General features: G+C 40.1%; 1 protein-coding gene across 21 annotated transcripts in view; it reads right to left on the bottom strand.

Moving 5' to 3' along the window:
• Window positions 1-27,528, bottom strand: part of MCF2L (MCF.2 cell line derived transforming sequence like) — a 163,762-nt gene that overhangs the window by 29,698 nt on the left and 106,536 nt on the right. For 20 of the 21 annotated variants that reach the window (XM_055801169.1, XM_055801166.1, XM_055801156.1 and 17 more), the window contains 3 exons: window positions 9,976-10,066; window positions 1,373-1,492; window positions 451-567 (listed from right to left, as the gene is read on the bottom strand). In XM_055801169.1, coding sequence (XP_055657144.1) covers window positions 451-567; window positions 1,373-1,492; window positions 9,976-10,066 — 328 coding nt within the window. Of the gene's footprint in view, window positions 1-450; window positions 568-1,372; window positions 1,493-9,975; window positions 10,067-10,180; window positions 10,792-27,528 lie in introns of those variants that run through there. The other variant, XM_055801172.1, reaches the window with a different exon arrangement.

A 27,528-nucleotide genomic window follows, 5' to 3' on the forward strand; every position in this document is an offset into this window, starting at 1 on the left:
TTAAAGATGTTTCATGCTCATCACATACACATGTACCAATGACACATACACACAAAATACAGCTCTCAAAACAAACACAAGCAGGTTAATTACAAGCCTGAAAAACGGTCAAAGTATAATTTTGCAAGCAACAGATACCGTCACCATTAATTCCTTAATTGTCTATTTTTCCTAGGCTCGTATCAGGTCTATCTTCCTCATATTTTTATAATCTGGAGTTATTTTACAAGTTGAGATTTTTCTTTCTTGTAGCAAAACCAATAAACCTCAACACAAAAACACACTGTAGTTCCTTTGCTCCAAGTGTTCAGAAAACCACTCCCAAATTATTACTCATATTATTTCTCTAAGATGACTAAGTACCATTGGGAACATCTTCTCACTCTGAGCAAGTCAACTTGCATCACTTGGAATCTGTTTTATAAATGACAGGGTATAAAACAGACTTACAGTGCGACGGGACAGCCATCTGCTATGGCAATAATCCAGGGTGCCACCAAGATCTTCTGTTAATTGTGTTTTATCAATGTAACCCTGCAGTTCTGACACTGAGCCCAGCATTATGACCTGCAACAGCAAAGAAAGTGAACACTATCAGAGGCGAGAATTCTCTTCTTAAGGATTCTAAGCCCCATCCTTCAGCCTCTGATAGAGAAAACTCAGCTTAATACAAAAGCAAATGATGGAACTATTTCCTTTGCGTACAGAAAACCAAACTTAACAGTTGTTTCAGTTTAAGATGATGTAAATGTAGATAACTGCATACGAGCAAGAGCAACAGTCATATTCAAAAAAAGCTTATGGATTATACAACATAAATTACACCACCAGTTTTTTTATCTTGATAAACCATACAAGGCTTTTTTCTAAGGGCAACATTCATTCAACCTATTTATCCTACGAGAGAGAAAAATAGTACCTCTGTGGATTTGGCATGTAAGGACTGGTTCCCCAAAATAAACAAGGGGTGGGGGAAAAGTACCTTAACTTAAAGACTTGAAAATTTCACCCTTGACATTGACATATGATACATAAAAACTTGTATATCTTTAGTTCATTTCATTCCAGTTTATTTTCAAGTATAAATGCTGTACGTTTTCAAACAGAAGTATAATCAGTGGGTTCACTGGCAATGCAACAACAGGCATCAGTTGTATGTTTGCTCAAATGACAGAAACTACAGCATTTGTCCATGGGAAATGCATTTGCCTCAAAATTCACATACTTCAAGAATAAACCATCAAGAACTAGCCAAAATTGCTGGAACCGCCTTTAAGCATGGTGTTTTGTTGGGATTTTTTGGCCCTCGCTAGCTACATTAAGTACTTTTAACAGATTTCTGACAGTACAGTGGGAACAGAGGATTACTTACAGGTACTTTCATTTTAAACTCATCTTTGTTGAATTTGAAAGCAATGTCTGAGAGAGCTCGATGAAAAAATCCTGTTGGGCGCAGAACGAGGACTAGTTGCAGATTTCCCGGGAAAGATGCCTGCAAAACAAGTTTAGTCTGTTATTTTCTGTCTCAGCTCCAGAAAATATTTTTGAACAAGGAGAAGCCCCTGTTAAACCACAAACTAACTGTATCAAAGGCCTCCCATAATGGGGTGACCAATTACAAACTTGCAAGGCTTGCACAAAGAGCTTCATTCAAAGAGATGTTTACTCATCTTTGGGTATTGGAATCTATTCTCCTGGAATCAAGTTTTTCAGGGCTGGCTTGTACTGCTCTTCAGCTAAGAATACATCCTAGCCAAGGAGGCTAAAGAACAAACAGCAGTGGCTTAGTACTTTTTCAACAGCAGTACTTTCAGGGTTACCTTATCTTCTCTTTAATAGAGGGTGTCAAGAGAAACCGCCATTATTGTCTGAGCACCGAATACATTTCTAATTTGCCCATATACTACCTTGCCAGCTGCCTACACAAACTATTGCCACCAAGACAATTTCTCAGGCAGTAGCTTCGAAATAAGCTTTAATTTTGCAGACAAAAGTAAAAATCAAACACAGTAATTGTCAGCTCTTTTTCTCATTATCTTACAACTAGTAGTCTCAAGATCTTTCCTATTCTACAAGTGATAGGGGGAAAACAGAAGAGATCTGAAGGAAAGCAAAGAAATAGCATTAAATTAGTAAAAACCAACCCCTGCTGTGGCAGAGGTTTGCATACTTGGCATTTAGCTATTCTTGAAATTATGCAGATCTTCTCCCCCTTTCGTTATTTCCACCATAGGGATGCAGTGAAGCTCACTAAAGAAATGATCATTACAATGATTAAGTATGCTATTTTCTTCATTATACTGTTGGAAATTATGTCACAATTTTAGTAAACTGAATTACTACCAAAAAAAAAAAAAAGGTCAACCGAAAAACAAATACTGACTGAAGAAACTGTTATGCTATGATCTGTTTCCATGCTTAGTGAAACTGTTAGGATCTGGAAGGCTGGAGAGTAGTTTAATATCCATTTTAAGATTTCCAAGAGTCCCAGGTATTTAGCACTGGAAATTACAAACTTTTAAAGAAAAAAACCAAACAAACAGTTTAAAACTTTTCTGAAAGACTTCACAGGTGCATTGTGGTTCCCCAGATACTCAGTATACAACCGAGATCTCAGCTTGACTGAGAAACCTTAAAGGGCTGAACTTCACAATCTGTCTCCACTTCAGTGATGTCCAAATTTTCTAGAAAGCATGGTGGTTTGGTCCCAGAGAAGTCTGTCTGAGGGCTGGGAACAGAATCCAGACAATTCTGAGTGCCCAGCTTCTCATCCTTGCACTGTAAACAATCTGTCTCTGTGTACTAATAGTAGTACACCCTGTGGACTTACTAATCCACAGTTACTAGAGGAAAAACTTCTAACAGAAAAATTCCTGATGGTATTCAGAAGAAAACGTTAAGAAAAAAGATGATTTTTTTAACCTTTTTTCCCTCTGAATTACTGTACCAAAGGCAATTGCACATTTATTTCAGAAAATTAATTAACTCATATTAAGAGACATTGCAAGAATGGATAAAAGATTTTTTTTTAATAAATATCCTGAATAATCTTTTTACAATGATGGCTGTGCAGTCTATCATTTCACGCATTCAACAGATGTGTCCAACTGCACCTGGATCACTGTGTCCCGTTCCGGTTCCCACAATTCAAGAAAGACGTGGACAGACTGGAGAGGGTCCAAAGGAGGACCACAAAGAAGATCAAAGGGCTGGAGAACCTGCCCAGTGAAGGAAGACTGAAGGAATTAGGTCTCTCCTCTCTGGAGAAGAGCGGGCTTGGGGGGGACCTCATTACAATATTCCAGCCGCCACTTAAAGGGCATCTACAAAGAGGACAGAGGCTGTCTCTTCACAAGTTGCAGTGTGGGAAGGCAACGGGTACAAGTTGCACTGAGGGAAGTTTCACCTTGATGTAGAGAAAGAAATTTTTTTTACAGTGAGAACAATCATTCACTGGAACAACCCCCCCAGGGACACGGTAGAGTCCCCATCACTGGAGGTTTTTCATGATGAGACTGGACAGGGTGCTAGTGTCAACAAAGCTCCCTTTCCCCGGGAAAGGTTGGGCCCGGTGATCTTTCAAGATTCCTCCCAATCTGAGCTGTTATTCTGTGATTCTATTGATATTTAGGCTATTACTGAAGCAAACAGTAGTAGCCAAATGCAAAGCAATAGTAATTTTTTCTAAACTGTGTATTATCTCTTATGAAATACAAAGTTTAACTGCATGACCAAATTGAGTATCTTATTAGTATTCAATTCAAAGAATACACATGTACTATTATTCTCCATCTCAGTGTGTCTACCCAAAATGACACTGTTGAAGTCACTATAGTCTTGTACCACTAACTCCCATTCAAGGCTTGCCAGAAGTTTCCCCTCTCTCTCAACAAAACCTCACATTCTAGGTTACTCTAACTTTGTCTACAATACCATTCTTAGCTCCACTAGTCTGTCTCCTATGCTTCCCATTTGGTTTTGTTTTTTCAAAAAACAGTTTTTCAAGACTGATGCCTCCTCTGTTTGTTGTGGCTAGGAGTCAAATACGAAAATTGACCTTTGTGAAACAACAAGAAGAACAGGGAGGATTGCTACAGTAAACAATGCTGGACCTGTGCCAGCTATTCCAGTTTATCTGAGCTTGTCTCTGCACTGCCCAAATATTAATGTTTTCCTAACTTTTTTTTTCCCTTAAAGCCCTGATGACTTGCAGAGACAATGATATGATGCAAGAGATGCTCCTTAGATGCATGTGAACTTCATCAACCAGTCCACCCTGAATACAAGAGAACAAAACCCCCAAAACCAAACCATAACACCCAAGTCTACGCTCCATTCCAGTCCAGCAGCATGTTTGTTTGAAGCCATTGTATGCTAAGCAGACAGAGCAAACAATGAGCTCTCAAGAACGCTGTGCCAAGTGTTAAGCACAGAAATAAATATTCATGGATGTTTAGTACTGCCATACAATAAAGTGCCTTCAAGGACTGTTGAAGTCAATGAACTTCACTGCAACTTGAAGAAGGGTTTGTGTGCTTGAAAGCTGTTTTTTCCAGAAGTGTCTTTCTTTACTAAATGAATTAATGCCAACTGCTCCCCCAACATTTTGTCTCAAATATTATACTTCAACTCATTTGATACCTATGCAAAAGAGACCATGGGTCATGTTTTTGGTATCCTCTATGAAAATTAGAGTAGCCCCTATTCTATTGTAGCCCAACCCATACATTCCTTCATCTCACTTGCATTAGTTCTCTATCTGCTTATCTCCTTCACTTTCCCATCCAGTCAGGTCAGTGCTGATTCCAAAGATACAGGAAAAGATGCAGATGTGCATGTAGTTATCAGCTTTGAAATGAATCTGACCAAACCAGGAACTCATATACAGCACAGCCCTTAAATCAAAGCTTTCCAATACACTGACATCTTTGCTGCCTTGTAAGTACCCTGAATCAGGAACACGGGAAGAACCTTTGCTGGCTGGAAAAAACAGGAACTACTTTAAATCCTCTGGGAAATCAATTAATTAATACTCAGGAACCGGTTGACCTGCCCGCTCTCAGGCCTCCACTTCTCAGGGATGTGGAGCTTTCCACTGCATGCTCTAGCCTTCTGCAAAAGGGGGGAATCTTAGAGAGACTGAACGCAGCTGGGTTTTGTGCAAAATGGAAAATTAAGTGAGCTGTGTATAATCTTATTTATCACTTTTCTTCACATTATATTAATGACAGAGAGGATGTCTGTAGCACCAGTATTGACCCTGAAGTTAAGCACCTTCTAACAGGAGAAGGTAAGGAGAGGCAGGTCTTCTCTTGAATGAAGATGACACAATGCTGAATGGCTGGTAAGGAACTGGAAAAGCTGGGCAGGAAACAACCCCTGCCTGACGCTCAGTAAGGGGTGGTGGCAGCTTATTTGCAGGGAAGGGCGGGCAGCATTTTGCCAGGCAGGTACTGAGATTCTTCATATCTTTGGTTTCCCCTGTGTAACGTGGTCTTGCTCTGTCAGTGTGAACAGGGAGCTATTTAAGTCACTCAATTTTACCTGCACCAGTCAAGCTGAGAAGCAATCCCACACAACTGAAAACAGCCCATAGCTGCTAGAGGCTATTGGGCAGATGGCATTTTCAAGGGAGGAGTAAGTCTCACTGAATCACATACTTTACAATAGTTCCAATATTCACTGAGGTAGGATGCAGTGCTGCCAGGCTGCCGCTCCCTGGAATGGGCAGCACTGGAGCAGGGCAGGGGCTGGGATCTACAACAGGAGCCAGTCACTACAGCTTTCAGCAGTGAATAGCCAAAGGTGAGCTTTTGGAAAAGACAACCAACACCTTTGAGTTTTCATATCTCCGGTTACCCCCTAGGGCTTATTTAGTATACAAAATAATTATGTGGATAGATATATGTACCTTTTAGACAGAGATTCACTTAAAATAAAGTTGCAGTCTGCTGTGTTCAGTCCCACAGGGCAATTTGCTCAGCTGTCCCAGAGCTCAGAAGTCGTTTATACTTCTACACAGCAAAGAAAAAGCTATTCTGATAAATGGTGAACCTACAACCCCTTTTCTTCCACTTCCCAGGTAAACAGGCAGCTTTCAGAAGTATCCGAACGATGTGAGCCATCAAAGAGCTAATGCTTGACCCAGTTTTAGTAGTTCTGTTTCAAAATACTTGGAACAGCACTATTTTCCATTTTATGAAGAGCTTCAATATACCCAACATTACCAAACTCTGTGGTGGTGTTTTTGCTTCTGCACTTATTAGTATGCCGTAAGCCACAGGGCATTTCTTTCCAAAATACCTCTGTATATAAAGGAGCTAATAAGTACTTCCCCCCCCCAAGACTGTTTATTCCTGGCTAGAATGAAGTCTCTTACACAGGCTTCTTGTCAAGGAAGAATCTTGAATTAAATCAGTTCATAAAAGGAGCAGTTTGAAAGCTAGGTTTAAAAACATTGAGCTGTTTTGCCTTAGATCTGGGTTTAATGCTTGTGTTATGATCCTGGTTTTAGAGTTTAAGTGATTCACTTCTCTCTTTTTACATATTAAAAAACCCCATGTAATAAAAAGGAAAAATGGCTGACTATACAAGGATAACCGCAAAAGTGCCTGCACATGTAATATTCTCAAAACAACCAAAGCAGTAAGACAAAAATGTACAGCATCTCAAAATAACCTTTTTAGTTTATCATTTACTGGAATAAAATTAATATAAATACTGTTCTACCTTCATCATACTGTCAAGTTCTTGTTTTGAATCCAAGCAAAAATAAGAAACATGACTAGGGGCTGAAAGAAGAGCAGTTTTTTCAAACTCAACCCATATAAATTGTTAAGTGTCATTACAGTTTTCCAGACATGACACAAATTGCTAGCTAGAAACTGGACTAATGGGAAATACCTATCCATAACAAAAAATAGTGCCTTTCATGGAGTATCACTTACTAAATGCATCTTTTCTCCATCAACACTCACTAAGAAACTCAAGGTCTTTCTATAAACAAGGCAGAAGAATGCAAGGTTGGATTACTGTAATTCATGGTTTCTCACCTTGGATGTAAAACCAATGATAAGACTCCAGATGGCACAAAAACGGGACTGCCTGGCTCCTGCAAGGTTTAGGTTGGTATTAGCAACTCCAGTCTCTCCATTGCGTTTTGGTATCCTCCTGCCAGCTAAAGGTCTTGGCCCTAATCTTTAAAGCAATTAATGGGCTATGCCTGTGCTACAGGGAAGGTTGCATTTTGATTTATGAAGAGCTAAGAAAAACCAGTGCTCTGGACAATGCAGTCCAAAGCAGAAGACATGAAACCTGCATGCAGTGCATCCTTAGCCAAAGGTGGCAAGTCACAAAGCAAACTTCTCCAGGGGGTTGAATAAAACCCAACTCCTGCCACATTTAGAAAGGACTGTAAAGTTTTGTTACTGGGTAAATCTTTCTCACTACCACCTGAGCAACCTCCATACCAACTTCTTGCTCAAGAGTAGTTGCCCACATGTATGTTATTCCCTAAACACCAAGTTTAAGGAAGTTTGTTTCCTCTGAACTTTCAATATGAGGCTGATGGATGGCTATGGTGGAACTTTTAATGATGTTGAGTGCAGTTTTTTGTTTGTCTAAAAGGCTGAGTTCACACTTCAACATTTCCCTCAAGATGGAGGAAGACAATGATGACAGGACAACAGAGACAAAGAAAAATGTAATGACATAGGCTTCATTTTTTTAAGAAAACACACTGGAACTATGAACAGAAGAGCAGTGTGAAACCCAAGAACACATTGATTAGTAACATGCCACACTCCTGTAACTGTGGATTGAATATTGCTTTTTTTAGTATGATAACACCAGGCAGCATGGGAAGGAGAAAAAAAAGTAATTTTTGACTGCATGGAAAGGAAAAGGGGATCAATTTGTCTGGTGTTTGTCCTTCACTCGACTACAGTTGGGAAAATACGGAGCCATTTTACCAAGCTATGTGACTGCTCCTCCTTGCACCCTCATTCATCATCATCAAAAGACAACTCTAACTGTTAGGAAAACTAAACAAGTGGAAGTTAAGCCTCCAGTTTCCCTTGAACCATTTAAAAAAACCCCTTTGTCCATCAACAGGACCCAGAGAAATCCTCATGACTTTGGTGCAAGATACGTATTGTGTATATTTGGCTTTGTTTTTTTAAGAAGCAGACAGAAGAAATGAATTTAGAGTTCATTTATGGCAAATATTACAGCAAACAAATGGTGGACAACAGCAAACAATGACTTTTCACTATATTTTTTTTTTTTAATATGAAGATAAAATTTTCAGGCAATCGAGGGTGACATGACGATTGCTGAAGCCCAAGAGAACTGCCACATACATCCACGGACACAATACGAAGCCAAAGCTGAGCCAGTTCAAAAAAGGAAACATATAAAAAAAAATTATGCCTCTAAATATTAGACTTCAGCTAGGAAGCATGATTTCTCTTTTAAATAAAGCTCTCAGAAGAATGAGAAAAGAAGAAAAAAAGGAAAACAACCCATCACCAACAGCACTACAATCCGCAGTGCTCCCTGCTCAGTACCCTTCTCCAGGCAAAGCCCTTAGGCACCAACATGATCACTACAATGATGGATCCCTTATCATGGGGATAGATACTCAGGTTCTCTATATTGAGTTTCTAGGCAACACACAGGAGGAACGCTACGATAAACATTACTATTATGGGTATAAGTAGCATGTCTGTAGTTGCCCCCCACGCTCTACCACCCCAATTACGTAAAAAAAAAAGGACTGTCATCTGTGGAATACTCACCTGTCCTTGAACAGAAACTACAGCATTGCATTTTGAAAAAGATTTAAAAACTCCACAGATATAGTCCTTTTTCCTTAATCATCTCAATTTATGCTGCTCTCTGTTTCCACTACTGGAATCTGCTCAATGCTGCATCTCAAAATTTCGAAATGAGCTGCAAAAGCAGATTTTGCTAGTATTTTGGCATATTTTCAATATTTTAACATTTCTAACATACTCACTGTGAAAAAGTTGTATTGTGAGAATATTATATCATTATATATTCATTCACAAAAAAGTCATGTAGTGGGAGTAAGGTATTACCTTTAAATAAATACCTTTAATTTACAATAAGCAAACAGTTCTTTGGTCAGAATGGGGCTACACAAAAATGACATTTACTGTTTTGATTTAACTTTCACCTTACAGAGTCAAAATTTTTCAGCCACTAAAAATTGAATAAAAGATGCTTACAGCACTTACTGGAAAGATTATAAACACTAACAATTCAAGCAAGGATAACAAGAAAAAAAACCCAAAGAAATAAAAAAGTAAACCAACAGTAGGATAAGTACATGATAAACATGAATCTCTTTTCCTACTCATGTAAAAAAAGAAGCCTCTAATAAGCTTAGTTTTCAGATTTAAAAACTAATAATTAAAAAAGAGAATGAAAGTACCAGCATGTGCTGTTGATTGATCACAGTAGGTATGTAATATCATAAGGTACACAAGCAACCCTTATTTTAATTTGAACACCACTGAATCAGTTTTTACACCTGAATACCTTTCACAAGTGGCAAACTAAATCAGGACCCTCATCCCTTCCTAAAAGGAAAGCTCACTTGATTAGTGAAAGGTGGACCCAAAGCTGTATAGGACACATGGGACGTCCATGTAAACACTGGCTCCCACCTGGAAGAGCTGCACGCTGCACACATTTGCATGCACACACACACATGTTCTCCAAGTGTTTTCTCAGGAAGATGTTCTGACCTGCAAACTGCATTAAAAGCACATCATAGATACATGATGCTTGGTCCCAGTCAGCTGCAATACAAAACTACTGGATACTTCCTGTGTCATCTATCAGCTAACATTTTGCTGAAGAAATAAAATATTTCCTGTTTTTCCACTCATAAGAGGAAGGTTCAACATAGAAAATCTTTCTTAGGAGTTAACTTAAAACAGTACTCACTGCTATCCGCAGTATGGAAGCTTTCACAGAAGTCCATTTGTCCTGTCTGCGATCTATGACAAGAATAAATCCAATTCCAGCATCTCGCAAACTAAGTTTGGAGGAGGAAAGAAAGAGAAAGTTCAGTTAAAAATGCAAATGAAATTCCTATGTTGTCTCACTCACAAAAAGCAGTTAAAAACTATTTACAAAAAAGTAGCTTGACCTTTTTGTGCTGAATCTTCTTCATCTACACATCTGAAATAAATACATACTATACACCATTGGAAAGATGCAGCAGTCCCAAACAGGTTCCACAGAGCTTCAAACCATATTCAAATAATGAATTCTTCTTTTTCACAAGCGAGTTTTTACATTTCTTGCACAGAGATTATTTCAGAGGAAAATAAACCCCTTCGATTCTCCATTGCTTTGGTGCTGATATAATCCCTCCTTCATGCTGTTTACAGTATAATTCCAGGATCAAAACAAAGTTGTTTTCCTTTTGCATCTGCTTTTAACCTTCTGTTTGAATTGTCTTCCTCCTCACTGATATTTAAAACTCCCTAAACCCACAGATCCTTCTGATCATTCCATGATACTGCCTTGCGCATCTGAAATTCTCACATGCCTCCAGGTTGCAAACTTGTTCCCAGGTGCATTTTCACGTTCACCGAAAGAAAAATATCCCTATGGCATTTAAACACTCCAAGTCGTAGAGGAGAAAAATGGGATCAGACGTGCTTCTCTGGAATGGAAACATCTGTGAGAGAGATTCTGCTCAAATCCTTGTCTATGGGTGACCTTTCTTTTTCGCCTGTGCTCAGCTGCATGTGCTACGGAGTCCCAATCAAGGGATCTGCTCCTGTTTTGTAATTCCCCACTAAGCCAATTGTGCAATGCCAGCAGCAGCCCTTGCCAGCCAATCGCAATCAAAATGGAAATGACAGGCAAATACAAGGCAGACGGGCTCGGATTTGTTATTTTCTCATATATTTGGTCATTTCTAATATATGTGCTGTATTTTCAATCTGGATAATAATTTACTGCAAGGCCTACTGTGTGTCATTTAGAAATACTGTGCATCAATTTGTTACCAACATACCTTAAAAGGCAATATAAAAATCAACACACAACAGAATGTCAGGATCTCTTATTCGAGATTGCTGAATCATGAAAACATGAGCTTTGCTATATGAGATTATGTTGGTAGCATAATAATAACAGGATGATGAACACAGGTATCCAGATGTGTCATCTTAAGCTATTCTTCAAAATTACAATTTTAAACATGACTCACAGTCTACCTCCTCTCTTTTACAAACTGTAATATCTCTCAAATTTACAGACTAAATATTTAGGGAGAAACATGAATATTCATAAAAAATGCAAAGGAACACTTGCTTTCTTTCAAAAGAAGCTAGGCAGTCATTTTAACATAGGAGAATATTAGAAACAACCCCTCGCTACCTATATTCAGTGCATGTTACTTAACTCTTGCCTCTGGGTTTGGACAGCACTGATAAACAACATCTGAGTACTTGCTTTGTAAGCCTGAATAAATCTTGCAAACAATCAGGGCTTTATATTAGCAATATGCTTCCCACTACAGTAAATATCCATGATTTACTAAAGCTTCCCCTCTTCCTTCTCTTTCTTTATCTGAAGGGCAAGAGGGACAGATCCAGACTGATTTTAGCATCTTCCTGTTCCCCATTTAAAGGTCCCACCATTTTAACCTTTAGCAACTGAGCAAAATAAAATGCCAACAGCAACCACGTTCCACAATGATCAAGTTGCAAAACAAAGTCCTTGGGTTACACAGTCTAAACATGGGTGAATGAAATAAAAAAGGTGCTACAGCTGTTCCCATGGCAGTTCATGCAGATTTTGAAGAGTATTATGATGCTTAGAGAGCTATTTTCCCTGCTCAATAGAAATCTCCAGGATTCCTGGAGCATTATGGAAGCATAATTTCAGATCCCACAGAGTACCTAAATGCAACATCTGTATAATATTTCAAGAAGCTATTGAGATTTCTGCCTAACAAGCATAACTTTAAAGCCTCTGACAGAGCATCTATCAGAGATCTCTCCAGGAGCACAGAGGATGACAGACCCAGCTGGGATCCCAGAGAAGATCTAGATGGTAGCTCCACACAGTTAATCACCTGCCTTAACACCTAGCGATAAGCAGAGCTTAATATCATTCTCCTAGGAAAAAAACCCAAACAAACAGACGAGGCTTACTTAAGCGTAAGAGTTGACAAAAGAAAAGTACATCTCTTAGATAGCCCAGATGATGTCTTTAGTCAGCCTTCTTTTTCCACTGCTGGACCAAACTGAGGGATCAAGTATGTTGGGTGATTGCATGATTTAGATTGCAGCCTCCTTCCAGGCTTAGACATAAAAGCCACAATTCCCCACTGCTGGCTAGCAGACAACCAGTGGCACTGTCTTGAGCACCTGACTTCAAACTGTTAACACTCCATTAATATAGACTACTTAAAAAAAAATTAAACACTCTGTTCTGAACTGATCACAGTGGGAAAAATATTTGTTATCTTGATAACAGTGTCATGTTGCCAAGGGCTGGCTATGGAGTCTGGGATCCAGCTCCAGCAAGTCGTAGGCAGGAAGCAACAAACTAAACTAAGACATTGTGTACAAGAGTTGAGAACATTACGAAGGTAACAAAAGTCACATATTCAAGAAAAGTAAATACTGGAAATGGGTCTGTTTGCCAGTGCACCCTTGCTCTACTGACCTCTCTTTGCTGCTACACACACCTGTGTATGTAGTTACAAGACAGTTTGCGAGACTCCCCTCTTTTAGGGCATAGGATGAATGGTGTTTCGGCAACAAGCAGTATTCAATTTTTCTTTGGCTCCTGATTTAACTTTAAGTATCAGCTCTCCCTCTTTTCCTCAGTCATAATTATTACATTCTATCCAAACAGTGATTTCCTCTCCCCTGCCTTCCCCCCCATTTGCTGGAGAGCAAAGCATTTTGGTGTCTACTGTGTTTCAGCAGAAGAATGCTCTGATGGACACGACCTGTCCTGCTCATCAAGCTTTACCCCCTGCCTTGCTCCAGTTGCACTGTACCCATCAGCTTAGGCAGGATCTTCTCACACCTCTGTTACACTCTCCAGTAACTTGTCACCACCACCCACATTTGTGTCACCCATTCATCCCTTCAACCATTCTCATTCCCTGCTGCCTTGCTCCAAGAACAGCTCAAAAAGTCTTGGGGCTTTAATTTTTTTTATTTTATACTGTCAGAACAAATGACCAAACTGGTTCTCACCCTGCCCCTTCCTGAATATCCAGTCCTCTCATCCTCCAGCCCAAGTCTCCTTCACCCTATGTCCCACTCAATCTGTCAGTATCTTCCCTCAGGTGGACACTTCCCTTGGCTGTGGTCCTGCCTGTTGAGTCAGGAAGCTTGCCTGCACAGCCTGCTTGTCAACAGGCAGCACTTGCACCCCAAGAGACAGTTTTCCCACTGTCAGCCTTGCAGCAGACCTGCCTCTAGAGCAGCTCATGCTGCAATGGCAGAGAAGGCCCTGCTCAGCCCCAGGATGAAGTGGGACATTTTTGACAACAGACGAGTAGTTACTGAGCACCTGTGACCTGCGATACAGGCAGATTTTTCTCAAGGTATTTCCTTGAGACAAAGGCCATCATTCTTCTAAGCAGTCCAAGTCCTTGACCAAGGATGGAGGCACTTGAGCTTCTCAAACAAAAGACTGTTTCCATGTTTGAAAAACACAGTGGATTTGTTCCCTGGCTTCTTGGGAACAACTCAGTTGTTTTGGCTGAACTTTAAATCAAAAACTCAGGTGAGACTCACGAATGGAAAGAAAATCTGGCAGAGTTGTAAATGACTGGAAACCAACCCTGACAGTGAGAAACAGCAGACAACCTTAGCAGAAGCACCTGCCTATTAAGGCCTCTCGACATTTCCCTTACAAATTCTGTTTTCTTTAATGCCTTTACTTGTATCTGGTGTACTTTCTGAAATGTAACTTCTATAAGCTTGTAATTCAAATTTAGTATTTCCTTCCTTTGTTTCCCTCCTAACACACACACAAAACAACCCAATGTTCATGGCACAAGCTCTGTTTTTCTCTTTACTCACCAGCACAAAGAACAGAACATTTTTAGAAAGGCAGAGAAACCATCCATGCTCTGCAGGAAACACATCTGGCAAACTCACAAAGGCTGGGTCAGAAAGGTAGAAAGCAGGGGAAGGGGAGCAGGGGCCACAGAGGACAGGAGAAAATACAGCAGAGGGTAGGCTTTCTGCTCAGTCCCCTTTCTCCATCTTGGGGAGCCAGTTTAACACCTTTTGGAGAAGGTGAGAGACTGAGGTTGAAGCACCTGCCCTACAAGCACCAAGTTCTCCAACATAGACTGTACAGCAGGAACTGAATCTTCCATTTAGTGACTCCTCAGCTTTCAAATCTGGGGACTTCTCCCTCTTTGACTTGTTTGCAAGACTTAATGAGCTCATGCACCTGGGGGAAAGGGTGGGAAAGCTTCTGCTACATAGGACTGCAGAAAGAAACTTCCCTCTGGGGTGTGTGGAAGCAATTACATAGTCATCATCTGAAAGATCCTTGCATTTCTCCAAGATATGGGTGGTGACAACTGCTACACAAATAAGTTCCTATTGCTTCTAGTATGAAAACTGATCGTATACATTGCCCTCTACTACAAACAAAAACAAATCTTCAGGTTCACTGCAGAGGCTTGATAATATCATCATTTTGCATGTTTGAAATTCTGTGCGGCATTTTAGGTTAAATAATTCCAATTTAATGAAAGTGAATTTCAGTCTTAAAGCTTTAATAATAAACAGTTGGCTTACATTACACTCAGGATTATTCCCTACCTTGACTACCTCTGCCTATGCATACAAACTGACTAGAAATTCTTGCTCTCAACAGCTGAACAGCTATTTTGACAGGAGGACTTCAGTAACATTCAGTGAAGAATTAACTGCATTAAGCAGAGCACCCAGGCAATGCCTGCAGCAATCTGCATTATAAACAGCTGAAGCTGTCTTTAGATGCCTGGTATCACCCATTATTAAAGATTACTAACCCTCTGTAGCTCATCACTGACCAGCAATGTGCATCAGTGATACATACACACTGCTCGAAGAGATGCGGGGTCTCAGGCTGCTCACAGATCTTGGCCTTTTTTGGCATGCAACATGTAGACCTATGTACGAAGGACCATGGAATCGGCCCACCCACCCATCATTGGCCATACTACTGTACCACAAAAAGGGAAACATACAAGACCCAGTGAAACATCTTCGGAATGATATTGCCCATCCTGTCCATATGGCAATTAGGTTTATGCTTGGGCATGCCACAAGGGTTGTGTGGCTCATAAAAAAATATATATTAAAAAAAAAAAATCTCGAAGGTAGAATTGTACACAGTGCAGAACAAGACAAGCTGGAGCTCAAACAGGTTCAGCATATACAAGAAGACAGTCCAGTAGCCTGAGCCCAGGGGTAACAATCACTTTGAACAGCAAGTGTTCCTGTCATGCCCCCAGTCATAAAAATACTTTCAGCAGTTATCAATCTTTGAAGTCAGAAAGTTACCCTATATTCAGTCATCAGCAAACAAGCCAGGGTAATCAAGAACAGCATTCTCTGTTACTTTGTTTAGGAACAGGCTGTTGGAAACCAGACACTAAGTACTAAGGTTATCGTTCCCCAAGAGAAACTCTGCATCCTACATTTTCAGAGGCATTTCAACAGATTGAACCCGAGTCACTTCAAAGACCACTTCTCCATCTCTCCTGCTGCTGCTAGGAATGACTTCTAGGGGGGTGAGGGGGAGGACAAGAACTTTTTCTAAATCGTGTTTAACATATTAAAAATAAAAAAAAGAAACCACTAATGCCCTGGCAATGAATGCAAGCAGAGAAGAGCAATCTCCTTAGCTGCCTTTATACGTTCTAGAAGACAATCAGATATTGTCTTATGGTATTAATGGTATTAACAAATCAAGACAGAAATCTCCAGTACAGCATCTATGAATGAAAATAATTCAACTAAGCCCTATGGTGACATTTCACATTACCAGTTTTATGCTGGTTTTCCAGCAAGGGGAAGGGCTGGAACAATTCACCTGGCATAACCCTGCCCCACATCTCCCCTCCTTGTGTCCTTATGTCGGATAACCAAGACTTTTTCTATTTGATAACTAGGTAAGTCCTAGAGGATGCAGTTTTTCCTACAGTAGAAGAATTTAAGTGTTTATGAATTTGACAAAGAAAATAAAGTTGAAGCTCAACTGTAACACTAAACAAAATCTAGTACCCAGGCACTAAACAGGAATTAGACCTACAGCAGTTTAATTTTCTTATAATTCCTGATTGCTTGTTATCATAAAGCCTACTTTCTTTCAAAACTGGCCAATTCGTCCACTTAATTCCAAAACAAATCCACCAGCTGGATATTTTTAAAAAGAAACAAAAGAAATTATCACATTTGGCACATTCCCCTCATTTTAAAAGGTGTTCTAATTACTGATTTTAAAATATTTTTTAATTTGGTCTTAGTATTTTGATCTTACGACAGCTTCTTTCTCACTATCCAAAGCAAGACTAAGATTAAGGACTTCTTAACATTTGAAACCACAGTCTCTAAGGAGAAAGCAGTCTTGTGCTTTCTTGAGTAAATGATGGGAAGAAGGGGATATATCCCGCTCTGCAAAGCTCTAGTTTGAAAGCTACAGGTACTGCAGGGTTTTATAGCCCATAATACCCAGCCTCACTGTAGAATGTGCCTAATTGAATCAATTTAGATACAGCAGAAACTGAAACAGAACTATAAACCATTATTGGAGTTCTACGTTAGACAATTAAATTTCTGGTTTAAATTGCTAAGTAAGCCTGTAGGTTTTAACACAGCATCTAAGCTGAATACTGCTCTGTAATGCTGCTGCTATATCAGATCTCTCTTAGGTGTTGTCTAGAAACCTGCACTTAAATTAGTACTTAAAAGCATTCAACTGAAGAATAGGTTGGAAAATAAAAAGTGTTATAAATCCTTTGTAACACCAACATTACAAATGACATTCCAAATTTGTAATGTGAATGTACAAATCAAAGTGATTACACACTTAAGAGAAGTTGGAAGTATTGAGGGCTGGACAGTAATACCTTCCCACTAACCACACTTGCTCTAAATTAGGAAACTTTAAAATCATATTTTCTATTTTTCTGACAGAAAAATTGAGGTTTGCATTGGTGTTGAGACATCAGTGGCAAAGAAACAATCTGCCAAGAAAATAAATAGAATGAAAACATATTCCCAAAAGATCACTGCATATACAAGTGCATGATACTACCATGACATTCAATCGGTTAGACAGAAAATCAGGCAGAAAATATCAGTTTGGTGCCAAGTTCTGCCAGAGATGTATATGTATGACTGAGGTCAAAGAATATTGCACACATCTGAGAACAGAACCGTTCCTAACAATGTCACATTTATGAATATAAGATTTACGAACACCCAGATGAACCTCTTTGGATACCAGCAAACCTCCTGAGATGCCTTAGAGCAAACTGGCATGACATTTCAGCTCTGATTCAAAGTGCAGGCCCGACACCTCAGTCCAGATTCCCACAAAAACACACTTTCAGTTGAGGTGTGTAACTGGTCTATCAGGTATCGGTTCTTAGTCCAGCAACATTTAAGAGAAAGAACAGGAATGATGAGCACCCTCTATTTCTGGCATATGACAATGCATACGGGACAAAAATGTGAATGCAATCATTGACAACTTCAGCATAATTTCAGATGGAATTAGTAATATAGTTTTGTCTTTAATTTCTGTAACCTACACGTCTTTAGCTGAGAACACTGAAGAAGTCAGCTAGTACAGGAAGCACAGCTGGGAGGACACATCTATTGCTTCTAATCTCCTTGGAAAACCATCTATAGAGCATAGACCCAAGGAACAGGCTCACCTCAAGCTTCCTGAGGTGCTGAATTCAAAGCAGGTGCTTGGTGTTGTGAAAGTCACTGCACTGCAGCTATCTCTCCATATCCAAATCTCCGGAATCAGGGACAAAACCTGCCATCTACTCCTTATTGTATTCAGTGAGTGCCCGTACTGTGCTTCCACAAAAGGTTATTGATCTAGAATTTGTTATATTTGATTACTGGGCCCTCTCACAGTCAGCTCGATTAACTTAAACTGTGGAAGGATAAACTCACCCATCTCAAACTAAGGCTGACCATTGTTCATGAAGAAATCTAGGAAAGAGAAGGAATTCTAACATAACAAATGTAAAGTGAGACAGTCAGAAGCGCTGCTGTACTAGTGCAGCCTCTAGTGGTCTGTCCAAGATTGCTGAATGCCAAGTAAAAATTTATATATAAACCTCCCGGCAGTATCAGCAGCATTTCACTCAACACACCCCATTTTGTGGCAGCCCACAGGAGGACCATAACCTGTAAGCAAGGAGGCACCATTTCTCGTTGATTTTTATGTTTAAAAATCTGATTATGAAAATAAACACTGCTCCCCCCCCCCCCCAATCACTATAAATACAACGTGCATACTATTCTACCATCTTTTTCATTCTGCACTGGAATTCTGTGACTATACGGATTTTTTAATGCACATTCAAAACACAGCATTTGGACTTTTTTTTTTATTTGGTTTTGATAATTACTGCCTTCCCTTCAGAGAAACAGATGAAGCTGCCCAGGAAATGAAAAAAACCTAAGCCTTTGTGCTGGAGCTGAACCTGTTAAAGTTTCATCATTAGATAAGGTTCAGATAAGAAATCTGATCTGTTTCCCTCCACTATGCACTTCCCCCCCCCCCCCCCCCCTTCTCCACATTCCATTTAACTCTCCCTAAACCTCTTCCAGTGTACTACTGATGGAAAACTTCTATTTTTCTTATTTATGCTTACTTTTAGTCTCGGCTGTTATTAGTTCATGCCCCAGGTATGTCTGAAAACACTCATACTGTATTTCAGTGTTCTCAGGATTGGGGAATCATCAGATACACAAAACTGTATTTTAGGATTTCACAGCAACCAGGCAAAGAAGAATTTAGATCAACGCTCGGTTGTGAGATGGCATAAATAAAACCCATGACATAATGATGTAATTTACTCATGAGGTGGAAGAGACAAGCAGAACCACACAGCCTGGAAGAGCAACACCATGAAAGTACCTTTTGAAACTTTATAAGCATAGGCAAGATAATTATACATGATGTGTCAGTGACAGGAGATCTTAAAGGCCAGATAAACAGGAGACAAAATAATGAAAGCAACTTCAAAGAGCTTTGTCTAAAGTGCTGATGAGAATTCAAAATTTTGGAAGTGTCATCCAAACTTCACGATGATTGTAGATGGGCTGAAAAGCAAGAACCCGCAAGGAAGATGGTCTGCTATCAGAGACATATTGTCTATGAGGCAAGTGACAACTCACTGACAACCAGGAGAGCTGCTCTCAAGCCTTGGTCCCAAAGGCAACCACTGGTCTTTATCCTGCGCAGCAGTAGGTCCCTTGAAATTGTGAGATATGAATTAAAATGTGTTTACTTGAGGCACCTCTGTCTCAAGCACTGTCTCAGCCAAATAAGCAGCACTGCTACATACCTTATTTATTTTAAATTATTTATGTCGATTTATATAGCATAAACAGTCACATTTCTCTTTTCCCTCCCCACTCAGCTTCAGAGATACGGGCATCAGTATCTTCTTTGATTCGTCCCTACAGCTCATCTATCTTCTCTGCTACTTCAGGTTCTTAAATCAGACTCTCTCCCACTTTAAAGTGAATTCCCCCTTAAAATAAACACAACTGACTGGAGTACAGTAATCTATTCCATTATATTCCATTATATATGCTGAGATTCCTTCTGCTCCAAAAAGCTTATGTTGTTGAAGGCAAGCTGAGGGAATGTAGCCAGTGTTAAAGATATAAACTACAGTGTCCAGGTATCATCATTTGCCTGGGCCTGCTCATCTGCTTGTACCACGTGCACTGGTGTCCTTTCCATGGTACCTATCAGCCTTTTTTACGGTAACTTACCAGGCTTTACCCCATCAAAGAATCCCATAGACTATAATCAGAATGTCTGTGATGCATTTCTACAGGTAACAGAAATAATCACTAAAAGACAAAGTTATTGCTTAACAGATTCTCTTTTAGTGTGTGAAATTAACTAAAGTAAGGGGGTTTAAGGAAGAGTTTTAATTTTCTAAACTGAAAAAACAGTGTAATTTCTTCAGGTTGTGCAGAGCTGCTTTGGGTGGACTATTTGAATAAAGTTAACAACTTTGAGGACTCATTTAGAGTCAACTACAGATGGCTGAAGTAGGCCATGTTATTCTTGAGGGCCAATTAAGGATAAATAGGTCAATAAAGGCAAAAGGGCTCTATGCTGGTTAATCTTAAGTAAACGTAAGTAACAGAAAGCCTGCATGATCCTCACTTTTGAACTACTAAGTCCAACTCCGTAATAGCTTTTTTACACCTATTCAGAACTATGATATTGGAATTATACGTATTTCCAGTACACTGCAACAACCATTAATGCCACTGAAAAAAGTACTGGCACAACCTTATCTGGAATGCTGCTTGTTTTGTTTTTGAAAGGTGAGTTTACCCTTAGTAGGGTGTTAAATTCTCTGAACTTAAGACTGGACTAATGAAACCTGCTGCATAAGGTCCAGCATTCTGGTAACTAACTTCCACAATTTTACAGTGCTTAATTTAGTTTGTCTTCTTAGAAGATTAAATTTACCACTGGACAGTATGTATCGTGCATACTATTCAATTCCTCTAAACCATGAAGGTGTAAGTGGTATTTGAAGACTAGAAAAGCTTTGTCTGTATGGGGCTGAGCTTTAAACAAGTTTGAGACATTCATAAAGTGAACAAAAACAAGTGTAATTTGTTCCAAACTCATTAAAAATTCAGACTCTAAGTAACGTGTTGCGCTCTGACCTAATCTTGTCAAACTACGTATCTGACACAAAAGCTTCTGACTATCACTTGACTTTAAGATGCAATGCCCCTGCTTCAAACCTAAGCCTTTACATTTCCTTTCTGCTTACAGGAACATATGGTATTTACAACTGTTTGGCAGCTGTGCTCTGAGAAAGGAAGGTCACACACAGCATGACAGATTTTGCTGTAAGTCCTGGGATGTTCTCACTGACAAATCTGAGGGGCTGCCAAGGTAACAGCAGGGTACAGATTCCACATCTTCAGCCTGGATTGTAATTTGACAAAGAGGACAGCATGGAAATGAAGCACAGCTGACAGAAACAAACTCTGAAGCTGCAAAGCTGTTGCTCAGTGTGTCAGTGCAAACTGTCAGAGCATCTGGGTTTTGGCACTTCTTACCCATTATGTGGTGATGCTCATCCCTGGCACTATAAAACAAAAGTGGTTAACTCTTAGCTAGTGGTGGGCTGCCTGTTTAGTTTGCAGATAAATGAGGAAACATGTGCAACTACCCTTCCATAACTGGCTCTTCACAAGGTCAGCCCGGACCCTGAGGGAATTCCCAACTCAAAATACAGCACTACCCCAACACTGCTGCCCCTGCAGTGGTGGATCTATGCCAAGAACGGCCAGACCTGAGCTCTGTGAGCACTGTGCTCTCCAGTGACCCTCACGCTGGGAAGGTTTGCTCCAGTAACATCCATGCCATGCTGTGGTATATTCTTCTAGTCCCTACTTAAAATCCATTCTGTCACTCTTTACTGTGCCCACACCAGTAAAGTCTTCCCAGATTTGAACCCACTGGAAGGCTTAGCACAGACATTTCTTTTTCAGTTTTCCAGCGTTAACCCAAACAATGGGGAGCTGGTGCAGTTAACAAGGAAGGGTCTACTCAAAGCTTAGGAAACCCTAACAACTGAGTTTTCAAACTGTTGGAACACTTTTGGAGGTCATCTTGTTCTGTTTCATTACTCAGACAGGATGGCTCCCTAGTTTCCAGCACCAGACGGTACCACAAAGAACAGGATCTCAAAGGGGATGCTCTCAGGCAGGAAAATGACAGGGACAGTTTTCAAAACAGGAACTTGCCAAACACACCAAGTTAACCTGAGAGATGCTCAAGATCATGCAGTAGGACAGAAGGGCGTTGCAAAGAGAGGCTGTACAAGGCTCTGTCTGAATACAAGTAAAACAGGCCTGTGTATTATATTTAATCAGCAGTGTGGGACTCCAACTGGCCATCAAAACCTGTTCTGGATTTCCTAATCAACACTATTTCTTATTTCTCTGGAAGGAATTTCATATTTAAGATTCAGTTTTACACTTTTAAAATACTAATTTTCCAATCTCTTGTGACTGCAAGAATTTTAACTTGCTTTCTTTGTTCAAAGACAAACCTATATAAGTAACAAAGAAAAGCATCAAAACTATGTATCCTTTTTTCTCTCATACAGCATATTGTTTTCTGATTGCAGTAGAAGCTGCTAATTAACCAGAAGCAAAACTGTATGTTGAAAAATCCTTTTTTTTTTTTTTATAAAAAAAGCACCACACACTGCAATTATCTATTAATTTCTTTTGGACCAAATTCTCATGCTACACCCCACATTTCGTAAAGTCTTATTCCAAGAATGTGTACACACTGAAGTGAAATAAAATATATTTAGAGTGACAGCTGTGATGGACAGAATTAAGTATGAACAACACTTGCCTTCAGGGTACATTGCAAATCCTAAAAGTCTGTTTACTAAGATAAATAGAAATAGTAAAAAAATACTTTCAAAAAAGAGATAAAAAAAAGAAGAGAATACTGAAAGCCCTGAGATGACTTCTTAAGGGTACAGTTGGCAGCTGTTTCAGGAGCCAACTGCAAACCTGAACAGAATATTCTTCCTCTAACCGTAGCAAAGGTACATCCCACAGGTGTCTCTCCCACTTTGCAGCAAGAACGATGGACACTGTGTATGGAGGTCATCAGTTTTTTCATTAGCTAAGAGGTGAGACAACCCTGTTCTGCATGACCTCCTTTTCCTACCCAGCCCAGCAGCAATCCCCAAAGGACTCATCCAGTGAAGTCACAGGAGACATTCTTCTCTGCAGAAAAAGAATCAGACCAGCTACGTGGACATTATAAAATGTCCTCAAAGCATCTCAGATAGATGCAAGACTCAGCTCACTGTCCTCTGCTGAAACCCAGTTGAATTTAAAGAGCTTACCTCTTACAGACACTTATCTACAGATATGACTTCATTCAGCATCTCCACCGACAAGAACTATTAATTCCTGTGGATCAATACTTAGATGGAAAGCATTTGTATCAATTCAACCTTTCAGTTAAAACACTCTTCCTAGAAAGTACTGTCTTAAATATATTACATACTGCCATAGATTCTCCTTCTTTCATCTTGGGTACTATACGTATAAAACCAAAAACCATTTGACTCAAGAAAAATCTTCCCAAGAGAATGCTCACCTTTTTAATAAAACTTCAACTTGTACTTCAAGACTAATAAAAAAAATTAGCTGCTGAAAGGAAAAACCTGTTTCAGAAGTATTACATGTATACCTTTACAACATAAATCTCATTACCAAAACAGCAGTTATAAACGGATTAGCTGTAATCTTCCACTGGCTATAGCATTCATCCTTAATCCATCATTTTTTTCCTGATAAAGCAGTGATCTTTAAGTATACATGACACATGACTGTTGTCACATGCTATGTCAACAAGCTGTATTGAATATTTTGAGATAATTACAAACCATATGTTAGATATTGTATTTTATCCACCTGTCTATAGAACATGAATTTACCTTGCAAAAACATCCACCTGAAGAAGATGGTTCAGCTCTTTGCTTAATGATATCCAACTGCACCAGGGTTAATTGAGTATCTTAAGTTGAGGTATTCCCTTTCCACTGTCTCCTTTCTTAACATCATCATGTATCAGGCATTTACACATCTGAGCACAAGCTGATAGCTTTACTATTTGCACTATTCTACTCCATGGTCAACTAAGTAGGTAATGTGCAATTTGTAACAGTTCCATTTCCAAACGCAAGGTGCCCCATAAGACATTTAACTCTTCATGATTACAGTTCACTATGAAAAAGACAGGAGAAAGTTTACACAGAAAAAGCTTGCGAAACCCAGAGACTAGATAGTATAGAGCAAGAACGCAAGAAGAGGAAACAAGGTCATGTTTACCTATAAAATTAGAGGGGAATAATAAAGGTAGATTAAGAGTTTTCAGTTTTTCCTCCTTCAAGAAAGTCCTAAGCTAGTCTTATTACCAAGACTACTTCTTTCACTTGGGAAAAAACCTTGAAAACCTGATGCCACTGCTAAGATTTATTATACCACTGAATATTTTATTGGGTGAACTCTACAGCAGAGCAAAGAAAGGTCCTTTCTTATGAGGCTGTAGTAGTTCCTCACTGTCATTCCCATGAAATATCATTTCCCTTAACACGCGATTGCAGGCAGGCAGACAATGAGTTTTAAGTTATTGGTACCAACCCCATACTGCGATCACGAATCTTGTACAGGGCTGAGTAGCATAAGCAGTTTTCTGACAAACTGTTGTGGCTCCAGAAAAGTCTGTGCCCTACAGGGCTTTTCACAGAAAAGTCCACTTCCCCTCAGTCAGCCAGAACACAGACTTAGGTACTTCATAAGCTAGATGACACTAATCTGGACAGCAGTCTATGCATAAAAGCTGTGGGCTGCATTTCTATCCTTCCTGTAAATCTGTACTCCTTATGCCTCTTTAATAAAGTTACAAAATAAATAAAAAACTGCCTCCATTTCCCTCAAAAGCAGTTTCCAAAGCATCCAAAACAGTATATGAAATTTTAGCCCTTGAAAACTAAGATAACAATAATCCTAACTTAGGACAGCTTTAACAGCACTAGAAATATCACAATTTAAGGAAAATTACAGTACTGCCCCTCTTTGGAGTATACACAGGCAATAACTTATCATTAACAGAACATACTTTATAAGGGGATGTCTGCTGACATCTGGCTATGTCATCTGGTATTTCTGTATTTTTTTATTCCTATAAACCTTCAAAAGGGCTCACAAACACAATTTCACACACACTAAGCTCGTAACACCACTAGAGAAGATATTAAGGATGTCTTCAGCCCTCTGAGAAAACTGCAGTTCTCAGGCACAAAAAGGTCCCAGGTTTATCAGTATCTTAACCGCAGCATTATTTTTACAAGGTTGAAACTGAACTGTTATCGCCCTAACACTGAAGTATTGTTATATTTACAATAGTTAATACCTTACTCTTCACATCTACTCAGCCGGGCTATCTCCTTCTTTTACACAGAAAAGTGATTTCTTTGTAAAGAATAATAAAAGAAATAAACAAGAAAATCTTACAACAGCCAGACTTGAGGAATGACCACTACTGGCTCAATACACATGGAACAACTGTTGTCAAGCACGGTAAACTAATAGAAAAACCTCCAGAAAATCTGCTCCCAGACTTAATTAGTAAAAACATGCTCCTGCCAAACTGGTGCTCTTGAGATGTGTTCAGTGCTCCTCCCCTGCACCAGATGCTGTTTTTCTGATCAGAATTTCTCACACAAATCCCAGTCTGTGTGGAAGTTCAATGGGCCACCATGAAGCGCACCACCAAGGACTTTCAAAAGGAGGTGCAGATATGAGTTTAGTACATAAGTATTTGTAGTAACAGTATCCAAAAAAGGTACCATGAAGGAAGGCTTAGCACCATGCAGTTTAATCAACACAAGGATAAACAAAGAAAACTGAAAAGTTGATTGTTAGCCTCACAGTTCCACTCCTTGATAAACTAGGGATTATCAAGCACAGCCAGGAGGGCACCTCACAGTACAGTGCTACGTATAACCAGTATTCCCTCACAGGGAGCAGGTCCTACAAAATAATTAAGAGGAAAGCCCTTTACAAGAACACTACCATTTCTCTCCACAGACGTACAATAAAGAAAAGCATGCATGTGTGTGAAGGACATCTGCCATGACTAGTTCCAAATGTGAGTTCAGCATGAATGCTGTCAGTGAAAAGAATGCAAAATTCAGCTTGAGCCCAAATTTAGCCAGTGTTACATAATGTGTATTTCTAAGAGGTTTTAATCTGGGAGAGCCATATAGATCAATTTGGGAAAGACATAAAAGAGATCTTGAATCATACAATGATTCAGATTTGAAGGGATCTCAGGAGGCTTCTAGTCCAGCTCATCCTCGAAGCATGGGCAACTACAAATTCAGACCAGGTTTTTCAGTGTTTTGTACAGCTAGGTCTTGAAAACCTCCAAGGACAGAGACTCCATAGCTTCTCCTGGCAGCTTGTCTCAGTGCTTCATTATTGTCCCAGCAACGATTTTTTTCCCTTACTTCCAGGTTACAACTTCTCTGTTCCTATTCCCATCCCAGGCTTGCCTTCCTCCACTGCCCACCCCTGTGAGAAGCCTGTTGCCACTGCCCCCTGGCCCCCTGGCTGGTGGGAATGGTGGCTGTTGGATCTCCACAGCTTTCCCTCTCCCAGCTGAGCAAGCCCCGCTCCTGTAGCCTCTCCTTGCACATTGGGTCCAGCTCTGACCATTGTGGGGCCCCCACTGGACTTACTCCCAGTTTGTGGCCCCCCCATCCTGTAGTAACTCAGAGCTGGGCCCAAACCACAGATGGGGTCTGGAGAGAACCAGCCAGTAGACCTCTTGCTGCCACCCTCTCCTGGCCATGCTCCTGCTGGTGCAGCCCTGGGGCCACCAGCCTTCTCTGCTGCCTACTGCCCACCAGGACCTCCAGGTCCTTTTCAGAAAATCTGCCTCACAGTCAGTTAGTTCCCAGCCTGCACTCTTGCAGGTGGTTAGTCCATCCCAATTGCAGGACTTGGCATTTGTCGTCAAATTTCATGAGGTTCCGGTCAGTCCATACCTCCCACCTGTCTAGGCTCCTCTGAATGGCAGTCCTTCCCTCAAGTGTACCGACAGGCCTACTGGTCTCATCCACAAAGTTGACGAGGATGACTCCAATCTCCTCCTCCAGATCTTTGCCAAGGATCTCAGACAGCACAGATACGTATGGTTCTCTGAGGAACTCTGTTTCCAGGTAGAGCATGAGCCATTAACCACCAATCTTTGAGCTGGATGATCCAAGCAGCTTCTCACCTACCCAGCACCTGCCAAAACTTAACTACTCAAGTGGATACAAGGGTGCTGGGGAAGATCGAAAGTTTTGCTTAAGGTGAGGTAAAATACATGCACAGCTTGCCCTCATTCATGCAACCAGTAAATTCATCACAGAAGTAGGTTGGTCAAGCAGAGTTACTTTTGCTTAATCAGTGCTGGCTACTCCCTATCACCACCACCTTTCTTGTGCCCAAAAATGTGTTTGAAGAGGACTCACTTCATAATTTTCTCACAGACTAGAGTGAGGTTGACCAGCCTGTAGTGCTCCAGATCATTATTCTTGATCTTTCTGAACACGAATGCAATATTTACCTTTCTCCACTCATCATGGTCCATCTCTGATCTCAAAAACTAAAAGGTGATAAAGAGCAACCT

The sequence above is a fragment of the Falco peregrinus genome, chromosome 4 (assembly GCF_023634155.1).
Source record: "Falco peregrinus isolate bFalPer1 chromosome 4, bFalPer1.pri, whole genome shotgun sequence".
Lineage (NCBI taxonomy): Eukaryota > Metazoa > Chordata > Aves > Falconiformes > Falconidae > Falco > Falco peregrinus.